This window comes from Aedes albopictus, chromosome 1 (genome assembly GCF_035046485.1).
Source record: "Aedes albopictus strain Foshan chromosome 1, AalbF5, whole genome shotgun sequence".
Lineage (NCBI taxonomy): Eukaryota > Metazoa > Arthropoda > Insecta > Diptera > Culicidae > Aedes > Aedes albopictus.
The window spans coordinates 148069202-148092072 of NC_085136.1; the positions used below are offsets into that span (position 1 = coordinate 148069202).

General features: G+C 48.8%; 1 protein-coding gene and 1 long non-coding RNA gene across 4 annotated transcripts in view; one reads left to right on the top strand and one right to left on the bottom strand.

Annotated features, from left to right (window-relative positions):
* Nucleotides 1–22871, top strand: part of LOC109421875 (runt-related transcription factor 2) — a 224463-nt gene that overhangs the window by 157318 nt on the left and 44274 nt on the right. For 2 of the 3 annotated variants that reach the window (XM_062845566.1, XM_062845567.1), the window contains exon 4: nt 20951–21061. In XM_062845566.1, coding sequence (XP_062701550.1) covers nt 20951–21061 — 111 coding nt within the window. The remainder of the gene's footprint in view (nt 1–20950; nt 21062–22871) is intronic. The other variant, XM_062845568.1, reaches the window with a different exon arrangement.
* LOC109405261 (uncharacterized) lies at nt 8540–9506 on the bottom strand. Its single transcript, XR_002128893.3, has 3 exons — nt 8941–9506; nt 8659–8864; nt 8540–8596 (listed from the first exon to the last, which is right to left on the bottom strand). It is a non-coding gene; the product is annotated as an uncharacterized LOC109405261 (long non-coding RNA).

The window sequence follows — 22871 nt, forward strand, 5'->3', positions numbered from 1 at the left end:
AAAACGAGCAAGAGGAAACGTGATTTTGAGGTCTATTTCAGTTGTATCTTACATGATTGCCGAACTTGATATCTTATCCTTTTTTCTTTGATTTCTTTTAACATTTTGCAATTCGTGACCAGCCCAGTGAAATCTGTCAGGTTTTATACTTTTGACATAAACAATTTATTTGAACAAAAGATGTGATTTTTTTATTCTTCAACCATTTAACCTAATTTACAGCTCTTTTGTTCACTAGTGCAATGCGCGAGCGATTCCAATTGGCGACTGCTCTTACACTTTGTACAGCGCCTAAATGTATTCTATTCTAATAATAATTCGAACTATTAGCCTTTGCGCTGCTGTCACTTTTCTACCCTGTCCATGGTAGAATGATGAGCACGGTGCTGTGTGTCTCTTGTTCCATTTCCAGTCCGATTGGGGGTCCATTATGAGTTGCCGTTAGTCGATATCCAAGTTTCCGGGTGCGTTAGAGCATATGCTCAGAAGATGTTCAGGTGTCAGCCGCTCTCGGGGGGAGTGCAACTGACGAAAAATTGCAAGTGCCGGGGCTGGGATCGAGCCCATGACCATCAACTTATGAAATGAGCGTGTAGCCACTACGCTACGGGCCCCGGCTAAAAGTTGTGATTTGCGAACTTAGTATGCTGTTGTTCGGCCCGCCATTTTCACTGTAGTTCAAGTACGAATCGGGAGACCGTGTAGGTAACTGAATCCCACTTGTCCGCCCCGTACACATCCTTTCAAAAATGTTGTAACGAAGCGTGGGCGAGCATTTAAAAAGTACATGCTGTGCGGCCTCGTCGCAGTCTGCACACTCCGGACATGTAGGGATCCTGCTTGTCCAATCTGCACAAATATCACCTAACCCCACGTCTCCACTAGACAGAAATGTCTTTCCATTTTGCTGCCTGAAAGTGAAAACGGAACAGAAATGATCAACAGCGCTAATTTCCATGCAAGCAGCGAGAGAACATTTCTGTCATGACACATCTGCCCAGCAAAATGGCAAGACATTTCTGTCTAGTGGAGACGTCGGGTAAAACACCCATGGCCCGACAGAAATTGTGTCAAGTGATAGTTCACTTCGCCATGGGGCCTGCTCGTCTATATAGACACGCTCGATATGAACCTGTGTGTCCATTTACCCTTACTGGAGAAATCCCTTTCTCTCTGCCGTTTAAACATTGACGATGTTCTGGCAATTCGTTTCACGCCATTTATGCCGCGTCGCTCAAAGGACTCTTCATCCTCTGCACCATATGGCTAGCACCCGCTAGCACGCATACCGCGTCCTTTGACACTGTGTGGTATGCTCTGTCCACCATAAGGCACATAAGCCAGTGGGAACTCTTGAGCCGCTTAACGATTCTGTTAACCACTAGCATTTTCGACCACGCAGCGGCGTTGTACCGCTTATCATCAATCATGACCCCAGATCGTGCATCGTGCCCGTGGTGACCACTGCCTGCTGTTCAGACCACCACCAACTCCTTTTTGTGATATGCGAGTACCGTAATCCGGGGTCAAATTGATCACTTTAAAACAACTTTTGCGCATAACATCAGTGGTAATTCAAATATTGCCAAAAAAAAAATGTCTGTAAAACCAGTACCCTGTGGATCTCCATGGAATCATGTGACGGAATTTTGTTCAACAAATTTAAACTTTAAGTTAAATAACTCCAAATATCAAAAAATTGGAAATGCCACTTTGGGGCGAAATTGATCAGTACACAATTAAGCATCGGTTGGAAAGGAAAACTTCCTTCTCCGCTTAATTTTGCACTTCTAAAACCGAATAACGCGATTAAAATTTTACAACTAGTGAATTTAATACTTTAAATGCAAAATTAAATTTTGAAATTTCCCCTTAAACGCCTAAAGGTAGGCAATTTAATTTGAAATAAGTGATTTTTATCGCAATAAATGACTATTTCATCATAAAATGAACTTTTTTATAACTATTACATGTTCTGATTAGCTTCATAACTTCCTAACCAAGGTTCCACAAAAATGTTAAAACAGAGAATTTACGGGAAGTCCTATCAGCAATCGATTGTTTAGTAGCAATGATTTCAGCTAAATGAGAAATACATTTCAAATTCCTTAAAAAAATAAGGCAAAACTAACTTTTTTTTTTCTAAAAAATAAAAGTCTACACTAATCTCTAGACAGCTACGAACCAGATGACGTAAAAAGGTTAAGATCATTACGACGTTTAAGAGTTCCTAGTATGGAATTACAATGTAGTACCCGAATGATCAATTTCACCCCGCTGATCAATTTGACCCCGGTTTACGGTACCAGCTGCATCGATCTCATCCAGCCTTCCACTAAGCCAATCGCGTACGCTGCTATCGCTTCTTCTATTGACTCGCCGTATACCACGAGGGTAATATCATCGGCACAGCCAACCAGGTTTACGCTCAGTAAGCATCAATACGCCATCAACCGTCCCTTAGTGCCGGGCCCGGAATAGACCTCTGAGGTACTCCCGCGGTGATCTTGTAGCTCATTCACTTTCTTCGGTGTTGTAGATTAGCACCCTATTCTGGAAGTAGCTCTCCAGGTGGTGTATGGCACACTCGATGGCGGCCCAGCTGACGGTGTCACGTCCAGCGTGACGACCGCGCAGTAGTGGATTACCGTTCGCTTGTTTTGGATCGCTTTCTCGGCCATTTTAGTTACAGCCTTAACAGCGTCCTCCGTTGATCGACCCTTCCGGAAGCCAAACAGGTGATCCGAGAGCTCAGACACATCTGGTTTCTTGGTATAGATCGTCAGCCTCGACAGAATGATCCTCTCCAGCAGTTTCTCGACGGTGTCCAATAGATAGATAGGTCTATACGCCGGTGGGTCGCCAGCAGGCTTCCCGGGATTGGGCAGTAGAACCAGTATTTGTCTTTTCAACCTCTTCGGAAATTCGCCTCAGTCCAGGCACATCTGCATAGCCATTCTGCATGGCTACTGTCGGAATACCATCCGGACCCGGACCCTTGTTCAGCTTGAGCGACTTCGCTATTGCGATATTTTCGTCGTTCGTTACCGGGGCAACGTCACTTTGGCCGGTTTAGCGTTTGGGAACGGGAGCACAGGAACAACGTTTCCACGATCTTCTGCATCATCTCGGGGGAGCGCTCAGAAGCTGTTGAAGGGGGGAGGGGGGGGTGTGGTTCGTTGGCTGCCTTGAGGAGATTATCGTAGCATGTTAGCTTACGTACTTTAATCTCTTTGTTCAGTGCCAGTTTAGCCACCTTGTGGGCCTCACTTCGCATTATTCTACCCTCATCGGTGCAAGCTCTTTGCATCCTCCTCCTAGCTGAAAGACAGGATACGCGGAGTTCTGCGATTTCTGCACACCACCAGTATACCGCTTGCATCCATTCCTGGGTAGGGTTCGTCAAGGCATTGCGGCGTCGCATGCACGGCTTAAGGTTCCGACTAGATCGTCGCAAGAATGATCATCGGTGTAACCCTCCATGAGCAATGCCGGCTTACCGAAGCGCAAGGTCAGTCATCTCCAATGGTGCACTCTCTGGCAATGTGGCTTTCCATTCCGCACTTTCTACAGAGCTCACTCCTGTCGGTTGCATGACGGGGCATTTACACGCTCATGACTTGTGTCCTTGCTCAAAGCACTTGAAGCACGCCACTGGCAGCTCGTGGATGCTGAGCGAGCATACCTGCAGCCACCTTGTTCACCTGCCCTACAGGGAGCTTGGTTGTGGCGATCTCAGCCGAATCGATGCACTTGGTGCAACAACCTTGCACCGCTGCTGGAGGGTGGCTGCGAGCTCCTCTGCGTCAGTGATCTCGTCCAGGTTTTTACGCTGGAGCGTCCCCTCAGTCGTCAGGGCTCTCACATGCACCTACTCGCCCAGTGCCTCTTAGGCTGGTGCCTTGTGGGAGGTGTCCTTCTTGGCCATTTTCTTCTTCAGTACTAGCATCATCTCACCGGTCCTAGTACGCCAGATGCTTTTAAAATACACGCTCAGAGGTGAGATACGGTTATCGCACCGCATGGCCCTCAGCATCTCGGCGTTGGTATTAGCTTCGGTTTTGAAGACCAGTGCGTCACTCCTTTCGCGCTTGCGAGCTGGCTACGCTTTTCTCACTTATTTACTCTTCCCAACCATAATCCAAGGGTTCTCCTTCCGTTGTCTCGGTTGACCCCTCGCTTCCTTGGGGTTGTTCTCCTGGGGCTTAGTTTCCTTCCTCTTTGCGCGCTTTGCAACCTGCTCGGGGGACTATTTGCTCGTGCTGGCCGCACCCTTCCTCCTCGATGGTTCGAACAGCTCTGCTGGGTGCTTCTTGCCCCCTGGAGGTCGCAGCTTCTCGGCAGGTCTCAGTCGTGCAGCTTGAGCTACGGGGCGGTTGGCTCGCTCCTCTATGGCTTCAGTAAGATGCATCGTCTCGTGCGCTATCGTTACGCTGCCAGCAAAGCAGAAGCTGCCCGTTTGTGTAGACCGCTCTTCCTTACGCGCATGGACCGCGCTACACTCTTCTGCCAGAAAGTTGTACTCAGGGATGTTTTCGATCACCTGGCAATCGTTTGACTCATTTGTCCATAACTCTGTTCAGAAACTTAATATTGAAATGTGGTGTTCGGCAAAGTTGTAGATTAGCGTTTTTTGTACAATTATCACCAAAGACGCCATATTCTAACTCTTATACATACGGCGCTTGAGCGCTAGTATCACCTACTCATACTAAACGATCGAAAAATCCGATCGTTTAGTATGAGTAGGTGGTACTAACGCTTTTACGCGGTAAATATTAGAGTTAGAATATGGCGTCCTTGGTGATAATTGTAGGAAAAACACTAATCTACAACTTTGCCGAACACCACATTTCAATATTAGGCTTCTGAACTGAGTTATGGACAAATGAGTCAAACGATTGCCAGGTGATCGTAAACATCCTTGGTTTTACTCCTTCTTGACTAGGGCCACCGACTTGCAGATCTTTAGCAGACCTTGCTTGAGATCTTTGCTGATGTTCGTCCGTCGGCTCATGTAACCGATCAGCTCGTCGAGCTGCTTGTCAATTACCAACTTTTTCGGTAGCCCACTCATGTTGCGGTTCAGCGCTCGCGAGTCATGCGCCAGTCATCTGGGCATCCTCTGCCGGAGCTGAGGAGCTATGCCAGCTTCCACCCTCGCCCCACATGGTAGCGATTTCGTCAGTCTGCCTCTTGCGAACGGGTTAACCGTCACTCCCTTTTCTGCGCCGCTCTCACTCACTTTGATTGTATAGTTGTACATAGTTTTACTAGTCATGTCTGTTGGGCCCTCCTTAGAGCCGTTAGCCCTCTCTGCCATGGTGATGGGATCCCACCACTCGGAATTCGCGTACTATAGTTTTGGGCCAGAGTATATACTGCATATCTGCCACATTAACATCGACATTCTGCGGTTCACTACCAGCTCGTGTTCCAAGAACTTCCAAGAGTTTCAAATCATTGTCCTTCATTCGGTGTCGGGTCAGTTGCCGTTGAATCAATTTGTTTGCTCTACTTTCGGTTTTGTTGGTGGTTTAAAACATTCAGCAGGCTACTTTACCGGAGCCATGCTGACTACATCGCATTGATTGGGCTGCCTCCTTAGATATAGCTGACTTGATACAGCATTTCATACTCAGCTGCTGGGTGCCACAACATTCGCTGTTTGAGCCGCACCTCCGTGGTGAACGGACGCTCGGGACCAACCTCCTCAATCCAGCTCTAGAATAACAAGAACATCAGTGCCCAGGCAGCACTACCAGCTAAGCACACAACTCTTAGTTGACGGTTTTGGTCAACGGTTGACCTGCGAAAGCATGGGGGAACTTGCGAGGACCAGAGCTGTGTTAGAGGCTGCGGGTTGCCAACTCACCATTTTGCAGCCCAACGAATCATCACTATTATTTCCTTGCACATCGCTGCTTCCAGGAGACGTTCATCCTCTCCAAAATCGCTCTGCACTTTAATAGCTGCGTTTACTGTACTCAAGTAATCTTTTAAAGGGGTAAGTTGAGCTCAGTCTCGTCTGGCAACATTTCCTCGAAACCCTGTGCGTATACTGAAATGATATCCGGTTGCTTTTGTGGCAGTCGCTGGTGTCGTACTTTGTTGATGATGGAGAGTTTTGACCATCACCAGATAACGGTTAGAGTTGATGTTATCGCCACGTCGATAAAATCAGATAAGTGCCATCAATCATTCAGAACGTGTTTGATGTGGGATTCCGTCCAGTGGCGTAGCCAGAAATTTACTCTGGGAGTGTGTGTATTATACGTCGTTTTGAAAAAGTATCAGAGAATTCCTTTTTTTTTATTTGACACTCTCATTTCGTAAAAATATACACTGAATTTGAGCCGTAGGTTGAAAATAGCGGCACAGCCGAAACATTTTTTCATCACAAAGCGTTTTATACTGGAAATTTGTTCCAGAAATTTTGGCTCTGGGGGGCTACGCCAGTGATTCCGTCTGCTGTGATGATCTGCAGGTGAAACGATATGGAAGGTTGCGTTGGTAAAGTCGTTGGCTATTCCGCTCATCAGCAGATGGGCGCTGAACTTTCTAATTGTCCATCTCAATCCTAAACCTGCACACTGTTTCATCGACCAACCTTCACGAATCTTCAGTCCTCGGAATACTGGGTCAAATCCTTTGTTTGTCGGTTTCGTTTCACTTTTTTTTACCACCGACAGTATTTGCAGTGTGGCCATTAGCTTTACGGTTTGTTTTTGCTTCCCCGAACTCCACTTGGTCCTGGGATTTCTTCATTCTTGTCTACGACCATCTTGTTATCGTTATCGACAGTGCCTACGTGGGTCTTTCGATAATCACTGTCATCCCTAATTCCTGGTCTTTCACTGCCATCATGTTGATCCTTTTTTTGGAATTTCTTCCAAGATAGGCGATCCCAAATTTGAAGTCGAGATTGTATTCACTTCTTATGATAGAGCTCAGCGAAGCTCCGTCGTCGACAGTGAAAACGAATTCGACGTATCTTTGACTTACGACATTTCGCTGTTGTATTTTCCACAAGCCAACAGTGAGCCCATCATTTTGGCTTTCCAGAAGCGCCAGAATCTCTCCATTAGTGTCTTCTGCACTCCATGTAAAAAAAGCCGATCAATATTTCTGGTTGCGGCATTTTGCTTTCATCAGTAATTGTGCCCCTTCCCAAGGAACTGTCAACGATATTGTAGTTTTAAGCCAGTTTTCTGTTTCCTGGTTTTTACAAACAATGATTACTAGGTACAAACTAGGTAGCCAGGTTTGAACGCACACAAATCGAATTTTGGTTTCAGTGCCTACAACTTTCGCCAATATGGGGCTGTCCATAAACCACGTGGTCATTTTTTTGGGAATTCTCAAACCCCCCCCCCCCCCCCCCACGTGGTCATAAGTCCATACAAAAAATTTTATTTGTCCATACAAAATGGTCATTGGCCGAACCCCCCCCCCCCCCCCACATGACCCCGTGGTTTATGAACAGCCCCTATGGCCTTACTTTTTGCTGCCATCTGCTTCTCCGTGAGTTCCACACTCGGATATTTTTTTGGAACAATTCCCACTTTTATAGAGTTGACCACATCTCTGTAGGATGGGTTAGCCAAACCCTCAGTTCTGTAAGATCCTGAGTGTCTCGATTCAGCTGTATCAATACAATGTTGCACTGAGCTGCCTGGAGGTCTACGAGCACCCAAGTCATTACAAGCAATTTGGCGGGTGTTGGATTGCCACTTGTATTTGACCAATTCAGGTATGTATTGCTCTGTCATTTGGACAAATCTAGTTGAGTGGTATTTGAGCTAGTCGATGAGCTTCTGCTCGGCTATGCCCACTACCGACAAGTGTACGTAGTACCATTGTTGCAAGTTCCCGACCCGGTAGAGCAAAGCTACCATAAGCGAAATGGAATTCGGACCACAAACACTGAGGGCTAAAGCACCACGAAAATCTAAACACAAATATCAAGCTTAGAACATTGCTGTATTGATCATCATCTTGCCTAGTCTATCTTCCTAGCTCCTAAAGTTTGCTCACTTAAGATCTAAGGTACATTTGTCAAAACTCACGGTTACCATCAATGCCAGCGCTCGGTGTGAACCATGGGACCATGCTGACCGGATGTCCATCGGTCGCTCGGGGCGCCCCTTGTCGTTGGCTGCATGCTGGTCCGGCCCGCATGGGGTTCAGTCCCGCTGATCGTTCCAACTCCTCCCACTGGATCGGTTCCTCAAAACCAGACCGAATGTCACGGATCTTGTCTCCGCTCTTCTCTGCCGTGACCCACGTCGAGACGCGCACCGACGGACGATGGCCAGCGTGATCTGTCGCCGCGCACGCGTGTTGTACGGAAGAGCGCGATTCCGTGGCCTCAACTCCTAGCCCGCGAACGTTGCCTCAAGCTGAACTGCAATTATAAAAAAGAAGCCCTGCGGACATTGGGTCGTTACTGTCGCGTTCTTGCAGATCGTTTTACGGCATCTTACCCTATTAAGGGGCTCCTTTCTTTCTCGCCGGATTCTAGCTCCGATCACCTCTAGGTGGTCTGGCAGTTCGCTCTCCGTAGCGGAAAAGTCGCGGTGTCGACGAACGACGTCTGTCGCAAAGAAGGGAATTACTGTCATAAGAGTCTACCCGGTCCTGTAGAATGTGGCTCACCTGTTTTCTTGATTATCCTTCTGCGCGGATGATTTTGCCCCGGTGAGAGCGACAGTTTCGGCTTTCAATTCGAGAGTGCTGACTCACGCGGCTTGAGCGACGATTCCGGCCCGGATTGGCCTCCAAAGATCTAGTTCGCTACCGCTTTTCTCGCCACGCGGCATCCCACACCCAGCGCGTGTGTGTGTGAGCGCTGGCGTCCCTGCCTAGAATACGGCAAACAAAATGGACGCTCATCAATTGTTCACATTCGCGGTGTCACTCAAAAGAATTCACGCTCACCTGCTATTAGCTTGCCCACGCAATCCGCCAAGCCCTTAAGCTCGACCGGTGCAGATAGTAGACCCGCGTCTTCCAGCCGAGTAATTAGCGGTCCGAAATCTGTTAATTTTCACTCTAACTGCGGTTAATTTCTGCCGGAGCGACGCGATCACACGACTGCACTTGGGGACTGATACGGCACGAACTGATTTGCCCAAGCCAGCAAGCTGCCTTGCTGCTCCGATCGGCTTGATTGTGTAATAGCTGGCTTGTTCGCGTGTCGATGATTTGTCGCTCGCATCCCACTTCGGTGGTGAGCTAATGTTCGGCGCCTCTCCTCGTGATCTGGGTGTTGTTGGTGGTAGTGTCCACGTTGCCGCTGTTAGCGACTTTGCGCTGATCAATGATCAATGATGATTTATCATTGCTTCGAATACGGAAGGCAAACGGTGTGTTTGTGTACGCCGTCCGTATGTGGTGGACAGATGCAAAAGTTTCCTTCTTGTTGACTGCTTGTGCAGCGCAGGGGTTCACAAATTGCGACTTACGGCTTGATGTTATTTTTATTACAATTTAACAGTGTTCAGTTTTGGCTAATGCGTTTTGCGTGGCTAATGACTAACAAAACTAAACGTAACACAACTCTACCGTAGCGGAAGAATTTTTCATAAATCGATGATCAAGCGATTTATGAAAAATTCACAAAATCTTCACTCATCCTCCTAGGATGATGGTCAGAGACAAGTCGGTCAACCTAACTCTTGAGCAGACCTCAAGTTACATCGTTTCCTCAACTAAAACCAAACTCATGCGCAAGCCTTGGTCGCTTGCCAAATCTTCTCTATCCTCCAAACTGCATAATCTCAATGCTAAACTAAATCTCACGCCAGCTGCGCCTGGCAGAATCTTCGACCTCTCAAATCGTCTCTGACCAATGTCCTTGTCCAGCTTCCACGAATCCTACGGCAAAACATTCAAATCGGATTCTAGCCTATTGTATTGACTAAAATAGGCTTAATCGCACACCAAACATTTAGAAGCTATATTTACAGACTATCTACAAGGACAAAATTGGTTTGTTCTGGTTTGTGCATATTCTGAGAAAAGAAAAATTTACTAATCTAAATCGTCATGAGCCCGGGAAATAGGGTTTTACCGCGCCCCTGGTCGCGTTACTTTTGGGATGAAGATTTCATGACGACCCCCAGATCTTTAACCCTTGGCCACGCATTCGAATTGACTGGAAACACTTGAGGGTTCGTGTGCACCATCCAGTCGTGGATGTGCATGGATTGCCGAGATCGTATTTTGTTCCTTCGTAGTGGTGCCACTCATAGCTCTGTGTCGTGAGGATGGTCGAATTCTTGATGATGGACTCGATTTGTCTCGATCGGCAAACGGCATGACCATTTGGTGTGTTTCGGTGTGAGGGTTCCTCGGATGTCGTTGCGCTTCACTCGATGTCCTGTTTGTTTGGTATCTGGAGCCTCCCTACTCAACGATGGTTTTCAGGGTCCCAGCCTCCCTCGCCCGCTGTAGGCTGTATGCTGCGCTCTTCGTGCTGGTATTTGGAGCCTCCCTACTCACTGCTGTTTTCAGGGTCCCAATCTCCCTCGCCCGCTGTAGGCTGTTCGTTTCCGCATTCTTCGTCCTGGTATTTGGAGCCTCCCTACTCACTGCTGTTTTCAGGGTCCCAATCTCCCTTGCCCGCTGTAGGCTGGTGCTTGCTGTGCTCTGTGTTCTGGTATTTGGAGCCTCCCTACTCAACGATGGTTTTCGGGGTTCCAATCTCCCTTGCCCGCTGTAGGCTGGTGCTTGCTGTGCTCTGTGTTCTGGTATTTGGAGCCTCCCTACTCAACGATGGTTTTCGGGGTTCCAATCTCCCTTGCCCGCTGTAGGCTGATGATCGCTGTTATCTTCGTCCTGGTGTTTGGAGCCTCCTTACTCGCATTGCTTTCAGGGTTCCAATTTCCCGCGCCCGCTGTAGGCTTCTTGCTACATCCTTCTGCTCTCCCAAAGCTCTCCAGTTGCTGTCTCCCTGCGCCTGATAGTGGCCGTAAGCTTCGACTCCGCGCCGAACCGATGTTTGGTCGTCGATCTCCGGGTCTCCACTCCTCCTATCAGAGAATACATCTGGTGCCTTGACGAGAAACCTGCGTTCCGTTTCCAGAATCACAGGGTGCCATTTCTCCCGCTTGGCGAACGGCTCACGGTACACCTCCTGGCGCGATGGAAGTGTTTGGGTACCGCATGTTGATTCTCCGCTTGCTACTGTTCGGCCTTCTGACGGATCGGGTGATGGAATCTCAAATCGTTCATTGTTCCTGGCGAAGATCGTGGTCCACTACAAAGCTGGCTGATTTGTCGAGGTGGAGAGGTAGTCGTAAAGAAGTTATTGCTCATCACACCTGACTTTCTACCATTTTCCCGTTTGTTACGTGTTTTTGGAGCGTGGTACTCATGGTTGACAGGCATTGCCTGCGAACATAGCTTTAACATTGTGGAACCTCGTACGGCTGTACGGAAATCCTTGCTGTCGACTCACAATCGGTGTTGCTGTGGTGGAGCAGTATTGCGACGGCTTCTCACCCTCAGCTCTCGTGATCAACTCTCCCAGTGATTGGTGTTTCTGCTAGCTTGACTGCTTTGTGGTTGACAGGCACCGCCTGTGTACATAGCTTGAACGGCGCAGAATCTCGCTGCTGGGAACGAAGATTCCAGTAGATGTAGTCGTCAAATCGGTGTACGGAAGTTCAGAATCCAGTTGGAACTTCTCTGCCCTCCTGTTCGCTGTAATGATGCCCAATTGTGGTGTTTTCTTCAGCGTTCGCTTCGTCGTTGACAGGCACCGCCTGTTTGCATAGCTTGCACAATTTCGTTTAGTCCGCCTTGATGTCCTTCGCGTGGTATCTTCCCTTCTTGCCGCTTAGAACATCTTCTAACACGTACAGGTTCGTCCCGATGATCTCCTTGACGATGGCCGGAACGAATTTCGGCTCGAGCTTGCTGTTGATTTGGTCCGCCTTCGAGGAGAGTACGAACGATCGCCGCCAAACCAGGTCTCCGACTTTGAACGCTACTGATCTTGTGCGAAGGTTGTATCGCTGCTTCGCCCGCTGGTGGCTGTTCTTGATCCGCTCGATGATTAGCTTCTGGATTCGACGAATCGCCGAGAGTCGCAAGTCCTGCGCTACCTTTGGGTCTTCTGGCGTGTTGAGTTCCTGCTGCGTGTACAGATCCGTGTGCAACAACAGATTCCGTCCGAAGTTGGCTTCGTGTGGACTGACGCCCGTCGCCTCGTGCCGAGCAGCGTTTATCGCCGCCGTGATCGCCGGTAGCTTTTCGTCCCACTCTCGATGATCGCCGTCCAACAATGCCCGGATGCAGGTTACTACGACGCGGTTGACGCGTTCGGCGTTATTGACCTGCGGACAGTAGAACGCTGTCTTCAAGTGGCCGATCTTGTGTTTCGCTAGCCAGGATTTGAAGACCATTGATTCGAACTGCTTCCCGTTATCGGACAGTATCAGCCGCGGCCGAGAGAACTTCAGACAAACTTCTTCTTCCAGGAACTCCACCATCTTCTGCGAATCTGCTGCGCGCATCGGCTTGACAATTACGTATTTGCTGACCCAGTCGACTACTACCAGCAGCACTGTGTTTCCTCGCTTGGAACGTGTGAGCGGACCGACAAAGTCTACCGATATCATCTCCCAAGGAGTCTTCGCCGGCTTCGGGTTTCCCATTTGCGGCATCATTCTTTTCCCCGGTGCCTTGCACGCTTTGCAGGTCGCACAGTTCATAACGTAATCGTGAATCTCCTGTTGCATCTGTGGCCAGTAGTAGTGGGCTTGTAGCTTGTGCCAGGTCTTGTAGAAACCAAGATGCGCTGCTGCCGGTTCGTCGTGGAATCTTCGGATTAGCTGGAACCTCTCTTCTTTCGGAACGACTTGCTTCCACTTGTGGTAAACTGCTCCCACTTCGTCCTTGCAACGGCAGTTCTTGAATAGCGTGTCGTTTGCTATGCGGAAGTCCGGGAACTTATCTCCTTCGCTCTTTACTCTGTCCACCAGCTTCCTGTACCACGGATCCAGGACTTGGTCTACCGTGAAGACTGCTTCTGCTACCGTCCTCGAGAGAGCATCTGGAACAACGTTGATGGAACCCTTCCTGTACCGGATCTCGAAATCAAACGCGTTCAGACGCAACAGCCACCGGCTCATCAAAGCCGTCGGGTTCTTCATCGACTTCAGGTAGCTGAGTGCTGCATGGTCACAGTGGACAACGAACCGGATTCCTTCCACGTAGCCTCTAAACTTCTCGATCGCTCGGATCACTGCGAGGCACTCCCGCTCCGTGACCGAGTACTTCCTCTCCGACGCTGACAACTTCTGCGAGAAGTAGCTGATGGGATGTTCCTCGCCGTTGATCTCCTGCGTTAGCACTGCTCCGATTGCTGTGTCGCTGGCATCGCACGCTATGGCGAACGGTTTGCTGTAGTCCGGCATCGCCAGTACCGGTGCCGAAACCAGAGCTGCTTTTAGCTTGAGGAACGCTTCTTCAGCTATCGGATTCCAACGGAACTTGGTCTTCCCTGACGTCAAGTTTGTTAGCGGAGCTGCTAGCTGCGAGAAACCGGCGATAAAGCGTCGGTACCAGTTGCAAACACCGAGAAATCGCTGCACCTCTTTGCGCGTTGTTGGAGTCGGGAATTGTACGATCGCTTGGATCTTCTCGTCGTCTACACGCCAACCTTGCTCGTCGATTACGTAGCCGAGGTACTTCATGCTCTTCCGGCAGAACTTGGACTTCTCCGATGAAATCGTGAGATTCGCTTGGCGTAGCCGGCGGGCTACTTCTTCGAGCAGAGCGATATGCTCTTCGAACGTTTCGGAGCAGATGATGATGTCGTCCAGGTAATGGAATACCAGCGGTTCTAGATCGGCGAATAGGTGGGTCATAAGTCGCGCTAGGGCTTGGCTTGCCGTACACAGCCCGAAAGGCACCACCTTGAATTGGAAGTGGCCTCTGGATGGAACGGTGAAGGCTGTCAGTTGTCTCGAACCTGGATGGAGTGGTAGCTGCCAGAAGGCATCCTTGAGATCGATCGAAGAGATGTATTTGCTACTTCGGAGGTTGTTGGTGATCGCTGCTATCTGGGGAATCGGATATCCCTCGTTCACCATGACGGAGTTGAGGTGACGCGCGTCCAAGCAGACGCGATACTGCCCAGTTTTCTTCTTGACGGCGACCAGCGGGTTGTTCCATGGCGAGAACTGCGCCTCTTCGATGACGTCCAGCGCAATCATCCGGTCGATCTCTCTGTTGACCTCATGCAGAACGTACGGCGACATGGGGTAATGCCGTTGTTTGCGGGGCGGTGCATTCCCTACGTCGATTCGATGCTCGTACAGCTTCGTGCGTCCTAATCTTCCATCTACCGCTTTCGGAAACTTCTGAATCGCCTGCTCTAGGCGCCTCTGCTGCTCCGGACTGAGCTGCTTCATTTCATGTTCTTCGCTGATCTGATCTTCCTGCTTCGCTTCGAGTGTGCAACACACCGCTTTTACACCGAATTTGTCCCAGAAATTCATTCCCAGGATGATGCAGTCTGGAATCGAAGGCACCAACAGCACTGGAAGAACTTCGTTGCGGTTGTTGTACACAATTGGGAGATAGACGAAATGCGAGATGTTGTGTCTTGTGCCGTCCGCCGTTCTTATTCCGCCGCTGACGGTTCCTTTCTGCAATCCACATTCCTCTGCCAGTTCGACTCTTCTTCCTCCTAGCAGAGAGCAGTTCGCTCCACTGTCCAGCAAAGCTGTCAACTCCTTTCCCAGCACTGATATGACGGCGTGCGGTCGATTGTCACTTCCAGGGTTAATAATGATCGAGTTGAGGTTTTGAAATTCCGGGATATCGGAGGGGTCTCCGAGATTTTGCGGAGAGCTGCTCCCCTCTACTGCTGGTTTTCCGCTTGGTAGTTTACCGCGTCCATGCGGCACGTGAAGCAACTGCGCAGCGAGTAGCCCTTCCTTCCACAACGGTAGCAGAATAGGATGGCTTGCGGCTTCGGACAGTCCATGAATCTGTGACCCTCCTCGTCGCAGTTCCAGCAAAGCATTGCTATTCGTTGGCCGTTCGGAGCTTCTTCCTGTTGTATTTGGCGATCTTCCCGTTGCCTGGCTGGTTCTGGCAGCATACGTTGGCTTCTTCGGTTATTGTCGCTCTGATCCGAGCTTGGCATCCACTGTCGTGCATGCCAGCCCTGTGCTCTTTGCGGCTGTTCTTGCTGTTGTTGTGGTAGCCGAGCCTGGTACGATGCGGTTTGCGGCCGCTGCTGCTGTGCCGGCGTTTGCGCCTCTCTTGTGTACTGCCGCGCTGCTCGCAGGACGTCAGCCTCTGTCCGGTTGTACCTATCCGTTGGCCTTGTCTGCCTTTCGTCGCGTGCGGCAAAGCTTGGTCTTGCAGATCTCCGCTCAATGTTCAACTTCAACGCGTTGACTTGCTCCACCAGCTCGTCGATGTTGTGCTGCCAATTGTCTTCTGGTCCTTCCTCCGCTGCTTCGTGCTCGAATGCGCCTTCTTCTACCTCCACGGCGTGAACTCTGTTGAACCGCTGTGGCTGTTGGTGATGCTGAATCGGTGGTGGTCTGCTGGTTACTACTGGCGTAGCGAAGTTCGGTTCCAGAAGCGCGCTGTGCGGAATGGGAATCCTGCGTTGCCTGTTCAGGAGCATCCTCGTCTCGTCGTATCCGGTGCAGACTTCTACCATTTCTTCCAGTGAACGAGGCCTCGCTGCTGTTACGATGGCTGCGTAGTTCTCGTTCATGTTTTTCTTCACCAGGAAGTACTTTTCGTCGTCTGGAATGGGTGGGTCGACGAAGCGGAAAAGCGCTGAGATATCTCGGTAGAACTTTGCAAAGGATTCCTCCCTTCCTTGAAATCGAAAGCTGGCTTCCAGACGCAGAATTTGGGAGTATCCGCTTGGCAGGAATTCCCTTCTTATCTCCCGCTTGAACTGGTCCCAGGTCCGCAACTGGTTTTGCGACGTTGCTCGTGAGTACCAGTCGATGGCGTCCTCCTGCAGTAGATGCTTGACGGAACTCAGAAGTGTGGCATCACTCATACCTTCCGATCTCGCGAACGTCTCCACGCGATCTAGGAACACGTTGAGTGACGTCGTGTCCTTTTCGCCGCGAAACTTGAAAGGCCAGTTGTGCACGGCCTTCTGTATCCGTCGATCATCCACTCGTTCCGGCGCTGGTCGTTCTCGACGCACTAGCCGCTCCAGATCGTCCCGCATTCGGCAGTATTCTTCGTGCATCCGCTGCTCTCTTTCCTGCATCTCCACTATTCTCGATTGCAGCTCGTGAACTTCTCGTGATTGTGTTTCTCGAGCTGTCCGGTTCCATGTTTCTCGCTCCCGTGGAAGGTAGGGAGGCGGTGGTGAGGTGTTCCGTTGTCTAGGCTGTGTTTCACCTCCATCTTCATTGTCTCGCGCTCGAAACGAACTCGAAAACAGCAATCCTCGTCCCTGTCCACCAGAGAATGACGTCATCAGAGGCGGCTGTGATGCTGGCGGTGGTGTGGATTCTTGATTTGAATTGCTGCCCACTGGAATCGTGGCATCCGCCGTTCCACCGACTGCTCCTTCCTCTTCGTTGTTGCTTCTTCTTATGGCACCCGTTGAACTTGTGTGGTTCACCTCATTCTCACCTCGTTGCACACAACTCACTACACTAGTACCATTCACTTTGTTGAGCAAAACCGTCACGTGCATGGTTAGCATCCCATGCAGCTCTCTCAGTTCGACCGGAGGGTGGAATAACCGTAATCTGTCGCGATAGTGGGTAAGACGCGTTCGGCTTTGACTGATTGCAGCCCTATCGGCTGTTCGAATGGCCGCTTCAGTGCTAATGTGCAGCTGCTGTATTTGAGTTTCACAGTGTTCAATGTTGGACTGTGGACTCATTACATGGGCTGAGCTAGTGGGCTGGTTATCTCTTAAGGCTTCCTCCTGGACGAGTGCCTTCAGACGGAGGACCTTCCCTCTGTGAGTAGTGGGTCCTAAATTTACGACGTGCCGCAGAGCCAGCTCATACGTCACCTCATCGTCTGTTAAGTGTGTGTAGTCCATGTTGTGTATCGAATTTTATGCGTAAAGGGCTAAAATATATTGGTTATCGTAGGCCGGATAACCAAAAAGGCACAAAACCAAATCAAAACTTATGATCACAAACCAAAAAAAAAAATCGCTAAACGGTAGTATCTATATGTGGATTTTCAGTTGGGCGCCAGTGTTGCAAGTTCCCGACCCGGTAGAGCAAAGCTACCATAAGCGAAATAGAATTCGGACCACAAACACTGAGGGCTAAAGCACCACGAAAATCTAAACACAAATATCAAGCTTAGAACATTGCTGTATTGATCATCATCTTGCCTAGTCTATCTTCCTAGCTCCTAAAGTTTGCTCACTTAAGATCTAAGGTACATTTGTCAAAACTCACGGTTACCATCAATGCCAGCGCTCGGTGTGAACCATGGGACCATGCTGACCGGATGTCCATCGGTCGCTCGGGGCGCCCCTTGTCGTTGGCTGCATGCTGGTCCGGCCCGCATGGGGTTCAGTCCCGCTGATCGTTCCAACTCCTCCCACTGGATCGGTTCCTCAAAACCAGACCGAATGTCACGGATCTTGTCTCCGCTCTTCTCTGCCGTGACCCACGTCGAGACGCGCACCGACGGACGATGGCCAGCGTGATCTGTCGCCGCGCACGCGTGTTGTACGGAAGAGCGCGATTCCGTGGCCTCAACTCCTAGCCCGCGAACGTTGCCTCAAGCTGAACTGCAATTATAAAAAAGAAGCCCTGCGGACATTGGGTCGTTACTGTCGCGTTCTTGCAGATCGTTTTACGGCATCTTACCCTATTAAGGGGCTCCTTTCTTTCTCGCCGGATTCTAGCTCCGATCACCTCCAGGTGGTCTGGCAGTTCGCTCTCCGTAGCGGAAAAGTCGCGGTGTCGACGAACGACGTCTGTCGCAAAGAAGGGAATTACTGTCATAAGAGTCTACCCGGTCCTGTAGAATGTGGCTCACCTGTTTTCTTGATTATCCTTCTGCGCGGATGATTTTGCCCCGGTGAGAGCGACAGTTTCGGCTTTCAATTCGAGAGTGCTGACTCACGCGGCTTGAGCGACGATTCCGGCCCGGATTGGCCTCCAAAGATCTAGTTCGCTACCGCTTTTCTCGCCACGCGGCATCCCACACCCAGCGCGTGTGTGTGTGAGCGCTGGCGTCCCTGCCTAGAATACGGCAAACAAAATGGACGCTCATCAATTGTTCACATTCGCGGTGTCACTCAAAAGAATTCACGCTCACCTGCTATTAGCTTGCCCACGCAATCCGCCAAGCCCTTAAGCTCGACCGGTGCAGATAGTAGACCCGCGTCTTCCAGCCGAGTAATTAGCGGTCCGAAATCTGTTAATTTTCACTCTAACTGCGGTTAATTTCTGCCGGAGCGACGCGATCACACGACTGCACTTGGGGACTGATACGGCACGAACTGATTTGCCCAAGCCAGCAAGCTGCCTTGCTGCTCCGATCGGCTTGATTGTGTAATAGCTGGCTTGTTCGCGTGTCGATGATTTGTCGCTCGCATCCCACTTCGGTGGTGAGCTAATGTTCGGCGCCTCTCCTCGTGATCTGGGTGTTGTTGGTGGTAGTGTCCACGTTGCCGCTGTTAGCGACTTTGCGCTGATCAATGATCAATGATGATTTATCATTGCTTCGAATACGGAAGGCAAACGGTGTGTTTGTGTACGCCGTCCGTATGTGGTGGACAGATGCAAAAGTTTCCTTCTTGTTGACTGCTTGTGCAGCGCAGGGGTTCACAAATTGCGACTTACGGCTTGATGTTATTTTTATTACAATTTAACAGTGTTCAGTTTTGGCTAATGCGTTTTGCGTGGCTAATGACTAACAAAACTAAACGTAACACCATAGGGCATAGTTGAGCTTCTTCTTTTTCTTTGCGTAACGTCTTAACTGGGACACGGAAATTTCCTTCACGAAAAGTCTTTGGACCGACCGGGTTGAGCGTAGAGTCCTTCACTGGCCCTCGAACGTTGGTCATCCACCCTTAACATAGAGAACAAACGTTGTTGTGCGCTGCTTCTTCCGGAGAACAAACGCTCAGGTTTTCAGAAAAAACCCTCTGTCCTTCCCTGCGAGGATATGACCAAAGTTTCCACCGCGGATAGTGCGGCCCCGAGGTGGTTGGGATATAATTTGCTGGGAAGGGTCTAATGAACCCAATGAGGTCTGTATTAAAAAGTACAACATCTCCAGAAAAATCTCCGTATACAGCACAAACGTGGAGGATTCTTCTTCTTCTTCTTCTTCTTCTTCTTCTTCTTCTTCTTCTTCTTCTTCTTCTTCTTCTTCTTCTTCTTCTTCTTCTTCTTCTTTATGGCACGACGTCCCCACTGGGACTTGGTCTGCCTCGCTTCAACTTAGTGTTCTCTGAGCATTTCCACAGTTATTAATTGAAGGGCTTTCTTTGCCTGCCATTGCATGAAATTGTATATTGTGAGGCAAGTACACTATGCCCGGGGAGTCGAGAAAATTTTCCCGACGGGAATCGAACCCGCCGTCTCCGGATTGGCAATCCATAGCTTTAACCACTACGCTAACTGGAGACCCCAAACGTGGAGAATGTAGAGTGTTAAAATGGCGCAATTTCGAACTTAGTTTCTGAAAGTACGCATAAAAACTTGCAAAACACTTTCGGGGTTTCCCTAGTCTACTTCGATATTTTTAACAAACTCATTATACCGACCACTTGGTTAAATGCTCGACAATTTTCATGCTTTCTTAATAGGTTAATCGTCGATTTATTGATTTTCACAGACTTTCTTCAGAGAAAACAAATTCATTTTCTTAGATATTTTCATCTGTTTAATTTCTTTTAAAAAATTCCTGATCATGAAAAGTGGCAATTCAAATAATTTTAATTATCTTTGAACTAATTTGCATCAAGCTTACGATTCAACAAATACAATTTAACCTTCTACTCTTCATCCAACTCAGTAACAAATTCAACTAATAGAAACACATTGTCGCTGCAAAGCATGAAATAAACATATGCTGATGTTGGCATGGGAAAGGAAACCCAGAATTGCACAGCAAGTATGTTGAAACCACAAGAAACTTTTCTCCCTGGTACATGCGACAGCTGTGATGGTCACATAGACGGATTTGAGATAATGAAACTTTCCTTACAGTCAGCCAGCACAGTCTGATTAATTTACGCGTGCAAGCGTCTGCTTCAGACACACCGATTCCGATGCTTAAAAAATGCTAGTTGAATTAAATGATTGAAATTGTTGCGATAAAATCAATTCGAACCGGAATTTAGGGACCTCACACTCACAATGAAAATTCCCGAATTAGGATCCATAGCATACAGTAACCCCCCAGCTAAACATTGCTTTGATAATTTGATTCACCGAAATGCCATTGCAATTGCACACCCGGCGCCCAAGCACTCCAGTTCGTGCCATTTATATTGTTCAAATCAGCCAAAACCCATTTCCCTGACCACAGCTATGCCGCGCCGGCCTGGCGTCCATTCACCAAACAGACAACATTGTCCCCAACTAAATCTGATTATCATTCACAGTCTCTCTCGGTGCCAGGGATCCGCTCGGACTCTGTCAAACAGATATCACATTCCAACCATCAGACACCACACCACATAATATGGTCACACTTTAAAATCACACTGAATGCATGCCTGCGTGTCGTCCAATTGTTGTCGGCCGATACACTGAGTTGATACCAACACTTAGGTGCCAGCAGTGCATCATCAGTCATACATTCATCCATCATTTTATTTAGCATTTTCAATTTATCCGTTCCACCCATCTGAACGCCCACCCCCGCTTCTCCTGACCTATGTGATCCAACCTACAAATGTAAATATGTTGTCCGCGGCGTTGGAGAATTGGCCACTTCAACTAACCCATAGTGTTGTCACCGCTTCTTCTAGGGCAACAGCAGCAGTTCCACTTTGCCTTCGGTCAGCGGCCCTTCCACTTCCCGGCGGATCCACTGTCCAGCTTCCGGATGCCACCCATAGGTGAGTACTAGCCAATAATATTGATTTGATTTTTTGCTATTGAATGTGGGTAATAATAACTTGGTCAAAGAATGTAACTGTAACTGTTATAATCAGAACAAACTCCTCACGGTTAGGATTTTGCCAAGTTTCAACCGATATTCTCCAAACATGTCCCACCCACCGTATCACTCTAGCTTTTTCTTGTTTTAAAATTGGTACGAGATGGTACGAGATGGTAAATGGTACGAGACTCTATTCCGACTGCTATGAGGTCGATTTCATTATATTATTTTCTGGGTATCATGAAGATTTTATGGAGATACATAGAAAGGCTCAGTTTTAAGGGTCTTCAAGAGCGGATTTAAAAATGAATTCAGAAGACTACGGGCAAAGGGTGGCGACGATGGGCTACATTCGTGCTGCTTCGTGTCCTGAGTTAACAAGAGTGATACCGACTTGAGAGGGATAACAGTACGTTTACCTCCGATCCATTAAAACCTTGATTGGCCTCCTATACAATAAGAATGCTTGCACCAAATTAGCTTAGGCTCAGAACCTTCGCTTGCGCTCCCTGATTGCAAACACCACCTTGGAATCATAGGCGACTACTACAGTGCCCGTTGTGGGAACCTAATTGAATGAAGCCACCAATCAATATCAATATCAGTTGGAGAGTACGCATACGCGTTCCAAAAGTGTGGGATGATACAGCGATCGGAATTTTCACCGTTGAAAACCGCTGCGATGACGAGTACAGGCACGAGTACAGGAGGAGTACAGGCTGCGAGGACGAGTACAGGCACGATACCAAAGAAACCAGCAAGAGCTCAAGCTCATGAATCAGCGAATGCCCACACGCACGCAAATAGGAGAAATGCTGTCGAGCTCATGAAGGATCCGTCGTTTGAGAGTTCGGCGTTTAGGATCGTTATTGTAAAATTCTTGAGTGGCGAGGACAACGTGGGAACTTTGTCACAGAAAACGGAAATGTATCATGTAAGAAACTACGTCTTGACCAGATCGTCGATCAAACCACAAGTGTTATTCCTGTAGTAAAAAATTGGAACGATACTTAATTACTTACTTTCAGTCCTGGACACCCATGGCCTCTATGGAAGAAAACAAAGAGAACGATCAAGAGTTTGATGCATTATAATTGAAAATATGACCAAATTTTGAATGTCGCTTACGTCACTTTGCGGGATTGCGGCAGTGCTGCAGCCGTTGAGTGTTCTCCACTGATACACACCAGGTTTCACTGGCGTATAGCAGCATAGTTCACGTTCGAGTTGCAATTCGGATTTTGGTGCGTCGACTAATCTGGTTGTTTTTCCATACGTTTCTTAAACTCGCAAAAGCAACCCTCGCCTTCTTGATCCGTGCACCTATGTCGATCTTGGTGCCGCCATCGGCCGCCTTTTGGTTACCAAGATATTGGAAGCTTTCAACATTCTCCAATGATTGTCCAGCTACCGTAAAACTGGAAGGGTTGACCGTGCTTACATCCAACGATGTGGTCTTGTTCACGTTGATGCTAAGACCTGCCGCTGAGGAGCGATTGGCGAGATCGTCGAGCTTGCTCTGCATATCAGAGCGCCGTTGAGCTAGGAGAGCAACGTCATCAGTCAATTCGAAGTTATCTAGGTGCTCCATGGTAATTGGCTGCCACAGCAATCCACGATTTGGTTCACTGTCAATCGCACCTACCAGGATCTCGTCGATTACAATGAGGAACAGTAGTGGTGATAGTATACATCCTTGCCTCACTCCAGCAACGACCCAGATGGGATCGGACAAAACACCGTTGTGCAGTAATCTGCACGAAAAT